This window comes from Nicotiana sylvestris, chromosome 6, assembly GCF_000393655.2.
Source record: "Nicotiana sylvestris chromosome 6, ASM39365v2, whole genome shotgun sequence".
NCBI classification, from domain to species: Eukaryota; Viridiplantae; Streptophyta; class Magnoliopsida; order Solanales; family Solanaceae; genus Nicotiana; species Nicotiana sylvestris.
The window spans coordinates 161,735,902-161,741,125 of record NC_091062.1 but is presented as its reverse complement, the minus strand read 5'-3'; the positions used below and the strand labels follow the sequence as shown (position 1 = coordinate 161,741,125).

The window sequence follows — 5,224 nt, the reverse complement described above, 5'->3', positions numbered from 1 at the left end:
TTAGAAAAGTTATCGCTTAATAAGGCAAGTTTTGAGAAGTAAACTAGGCGAGGCACGATTGATCTATTGGGCTAATTAGAATTACCAGACATAATTGCGAGTTAGATCCCTATAGATATGATATCTATGTGTATTACTGATTTTAGTCAATTTGCAGTAGCATATAAAAGACTTGCTAAATTGGAATTACATCCTATAGGCATGATATCTATACTTGAGTTGATTTTAAAACATGATGGCTTGGAACCTATAAACATGGTTTCTAACATGGCAAATGCAGGATTAAGAACATGGTTTGTATCTGATGCATGTGACATTAAAAGTGAAGTCTTTATAGGCATAATTTCTATTATGAAATTAAAAGTGGAACCCTATAGGCATGATTTTACTATGCAATAACAATCAGATTCAATAGGAATAAAACCCTATAGGCATGTTTTCTATCGATTAAGGCAAGCAGATTTGAAAATAAATCCTATAAGCAGGATTTCTACCCAAGTTACCCCACAAAGTATAAATCTACCCACCCTTTCATTAAATACCCCAAATATCTGTTTACAAGTTATTATAGGCCAACAAATGAATTACATAAGTGAAATAGAAAATTAAAAGCTGTTCTATAGAGAGGCTTCAATCAGGCCGCAGTTACCCAAAGCCTCCAATGGTCTTTCAAGCCTCATTTCCAAAGACAAATCAGAGTCGAGGTGTATCAAATTTCCCTAAGGGTCTCAAAGACCCCGGACAATGCTTACACCTAGACTTAATAGCCAAGCATTGAACCAGTGAAGTATGGAAAGCCAGCCTCAGTATGCCAAAGTTCCAAGGGTTCTCAAGTGGATCCCAAGGCAGTACACAAACTAGAGGGGGCAGAACTTATTAACTAGGAGTAGAGTGAAAGTGCAGGACACATGTTTGAAAGAAATTTATTAAAGACTGGACTGAAAGGTCTATTTTGAAAGCAATTAGTAATAGAGGTCGTTGAAAAGAAGTTGGCTTAGTAAACAGAGTTCAAACATTTTAGGATAGGACCATATATAGTGAGTAAATGAATTCAGTAATCATAAAAGGGTTAAGGGGTTTGAGGATACATAGATATTGACTGCAGACACCTGACCCTAGCAGGATTATTAGGACTGGTTTGGACCTGCTCAGAGATAGTTTGACACTAGCATAATCACAAACCAGTCATGAACACATAGAGGGGAGTAGGGATTTGGGATTCACAAAGTGGCAAGTGCACAGTAGGTAAAAGAATACAATTGTTCAGGCATGCTTGAATCACACAAAGGGAATACATGAACTTAAAGGGGAAGTCATATTAGCATGCTTAACTACAAACTTCACAACAAAACCGCAAGTGAAAGCAGGCTAGAAATAAAAGAAACTGAAACAAGAAGAGAAACATGTTGTTGTTGAGACTTTAAATTAAACTAGGACATACCAGTGAAGATAGAAAGTAAGCAGAATGAACGAACCAAGGAGTACAGATTATTAGCCTTGGCTTGCAGCCGACTAGTAGTAGTAGAATAACACAGAGATTTTAAGTAAGAGATGGGGGGGGGAGGATTTGAAAGCCAAGTGTGTGTGTTGTTTGTGAAAGACTTAGAGTATTTATAGTTGAAAGTAGGTAGTGGAATAAGGTAAAATAAATCATAGTAGTATACTATTTTAAGAACTCAGAATCAATCATCTAGAGAATCAAGGAAGTACTTCCTTGAGTTAAAGGAGTCAAGGCCAAACGGGAAGATTCAGTACCATATAAGGAATGAAGGAAAATTAGTGCATGATTAAATAAGGAAAGGGTCAAGATTCAGTGGAAATAAAGTAGTCAATTAGGACCAAATTCAGAAAGACCCAATTAAGGAAAGACTAAGTAAAACAAAGTACCATAGTAAATAAGGTAATGCAATTAGTTAATTCAAACAGACGAGTAGAATTCTAGGACTTTGAAGGAAAATTCAATTACCAAAAGTTAAGGAAAATCAGAATCAATCATGGGGAGTCATGATTCTACATACCTCAACATATAAATAGCAAACAAACATGGCCGATTATATAGGTAGAAAGAAACAAAAGATGAGCAAACACAGCCATGTAGAGGTGATGTAAGTAGGCTAGAGATTCAGCAGAACACATTCGAAGCATGGTGACCACAAGAGATTAACAAGAACCAGGTAAACAGGCTAACACATAGAAACGAAGTAAAGGAAAGTCATGCTAACACACATAACTAAAGTGGAGAACATTATGCTAACACACAGAAGCAAAGTAAAGAAAATCAAGCTAACACACAGAGACAATAAGAAAATCAAGCTACCACACATAAATAGGTAAAGAAAATCATGCTAACTTACAGAAACACGTAAAGAAAATCTTTAAGAAATTAGGGCTTTTTAATAGAGTTGAGTTAAAAAGTACTAAGAACTTAGAATCAGTCGAGATAAACAATGAAAAAGGTTTAATCATAAAGAAATCAGTCGAAACAGGTATAGAAAGAACTCTGAAAACCCTAGTATTCAAAGGGAGTGAAAATGGTTTAGAGTAGAAGATCTTTCAGAAGAAAGTTCGAGAATAAGCAAATCACAGAAGTAAATAGGTTTAAATCATAAAAATAACATAGATCTAAGAGATTCAGAAGAGAGTTAAGGTTTTAAAAAGAAACCCAAGTAAAAATCAAAAGAACCTGTTGAAACTTCACCGATTGTGACATATAAGGTGTGAGTTTTTCCAAAATCACACCTGGAGAACCCATAAGTAATAGAAACAGAAACCCTAGGTCCAAATCGACATGGCCCAGGATCCTTGAAGGCCTTAGAGATGATGAGCAGGGTGATGAGAGACCCATTGGAGGCTAGGGTTGAAAGGGATAGTCGCCGGAGATGACTGGAGGCGGAGGGGAGTGGAGGAGTCTAGGGTTAGGTTTGAGAGAAGAGTAGAGATGAGAGAGCATCTGAAGGCGGCGAATTGGGGGAAATGAATTAGGTTTAGGGGTCGTTTCGAAATTAAAAAGGAAAGGAATTATTTGGACCGTTGATCTCCCAGATCAACGGTCAAGGTTAAAACGGGTAGGTGGGTTCCGGGTTTGGGTAAGGGTTAATAGGGTATGAGTCGGGTTTTTTAATTGTAAAATTAGGCTGGGAATTGGGGTCTGATTTGGCTATAATTGAAAGCCAAATTGGCTATAATTTAAATAGCCAGTGTTTTCCTATTTAATTAATAAAAAAATAGATAATTTTTGGAAAATAATTTAAGTTGCCAAAGAGATTTAAAATACATAATTAAAAATTTAAAAATACAAGATCCAATTTTATGCATGTAAAACATAATTATATCTCAAAATGGGCTAACATTGCAATTATATGAAATTTAGCTTTAAAAATACCAAATGTAATTGTAAAAATACATAAAAATTACATTAGCCATATTTTGGCATAAATATAGAAATTAAATAGATGAATTATCAAAACTATAATTTTGAAAATAATTATTGGGGATTTTATGGATAAAAAGGAAGAAAATAAATCAATTTAAACCCTTAAAAATTATGGAAAAAATAATAAAAACCTTGGGCATGCTTATATATGCATATATATGCTATTTTGAAGGTATGTATGCATATTTAAAATATATAGGGAGAATTGGGTATCAACAGTGAGCAAGAGGAAGAAGTGCAATATGAATAATTTTCAAGGGCAAAGAAATAACTTCCAAGGCCCAAACCAATAACTATAGAGACCATATAACAACCATGGCAATTGGAGTTCTAATAATCAATGGAATTGTCATAACAACAATAATCAATAAAATTGAAGTGGAAACAACCAAGAAATTTGGGTAGGCAACAACCAAGGTTGTCGGGGATCAAAGCAATCGGGGGTCGGATTTTCAAAGGCCCCCAACGTATCAACAACCAAGCAAACCAAATCCTTATCTTTCCCATGGTTCAAGTTCTTCAAATAATGAAATGGTATGTATTGAGAATATGTTCAAGCAAATGATGGAAAGAATGCTGATTCAGATGCCTTACTCGCCTCACACAACACATCAATCCAAAATCTAGAAGTTCAAATGGGGCAAACCTCTTAAACTCAAAATTCTTGTCCTAAGGGTGCACTACCAAGTGACACGGTGGTGAACCCATAAGGTGGTAATAATATGGGGCATGCTATGGCATTTATCACAAGAAGTGGAAGAGGCGGGAATGCAACTACCTCAAGTTACTAGAGACTTGTTGATGATGACCAAGTGATGCAAGAAGAAGAGACCTCAAACAATGTGGTTCAAGAAAATGAGGAAGTTTGTATTGATATTGATGGTAGTGTAGAAGAGACTCAAGAGGCGGTAAACCCGTCTAGGGAATACATCATTGACATACCGGAACCGGTAGTGCAAAAAGAAAAGGCACCATTGCCTAAGCCTCCACCTCCATACCCTCAAAGACTGGCCAAGCAAAATGGTGAGAATCAATTCAAAAAGTTCATTCAAATAATGAAGAGTCTCTTAATCAATGTGACATTGGTTGAAGCTTTGGAACAAATGCCCAATTATGCAAAGTTTATGAAAGATCTTGTGACAATAAAATGGTCGATGAATTTTGAGACTACCAAAGTGACTCATCAAGTGACTGAGATTGTTCATTCAATGGCTCCTAAGTTGGAGGATCCCGGTGCTTTCACCATTCCTTGTACAATTGGAAGTGTCGAGTTTTCTAAATCTCTTTCTGATCTTGGATCAAGTATAGATTTAATGCCCTATTCGATTTTTAAGAATTTGGGGATTCGGAAACCAAAACCCACTTCTATGAGATTGCAAATGGTCGATCGTACCATGAAAAGGCCATTGGGTGTGATCGAAGATGTTTTGGTCTAGGTTGATAAATTCATTCTTCTGACGGACTTTATCATTCTAGATTGTGAAGTTGATTATGAAGTGCTAATCATTATTGGTAGACCTTTCCTTGCTACGGGTAAGGCTCATTGTGATGTAGAAGTCCGAGAACTCACTTTCCGGGTTGGTGATGAAAGTGGTATTTCATATGTGTAAGTCCATGTGGCAACTAAATAGCAATGAAATATGATCTTTTGCGGACTTGGTGACTGATGTTATGGTTGATGATACAAGTGACACTATCAATGTTGGTGATATGTTGGAGGTCGTGTTGCTCAATTTTGATGATGACAAGATGGATGGTTTCATGGAAAGCGAGAACTCTTTGCAAGGAATG

General features: G+C 36.2%; 1 protein-coding gene across 1 annotated transcript; it reads left to right on the top strand.

The window, feature by feature from the left end:
• Positions 1–4,248: 4,248 nt before the first annotated feature.
• LOC138871581 (uncharacterized) lies at positions 4,249–4,869 on the top strand. Its single transcript, XM_070149466.1, has one exon. The coding sequence runs from the start codon at positions 4,249–4,251 to the stop codon at positions 4,867–4,869; it is 621 nt and encodes a 206-aa protein (XP_070005567.1).
• Positions 4,870–5,224: the final 355 nt, after the last annotated feature.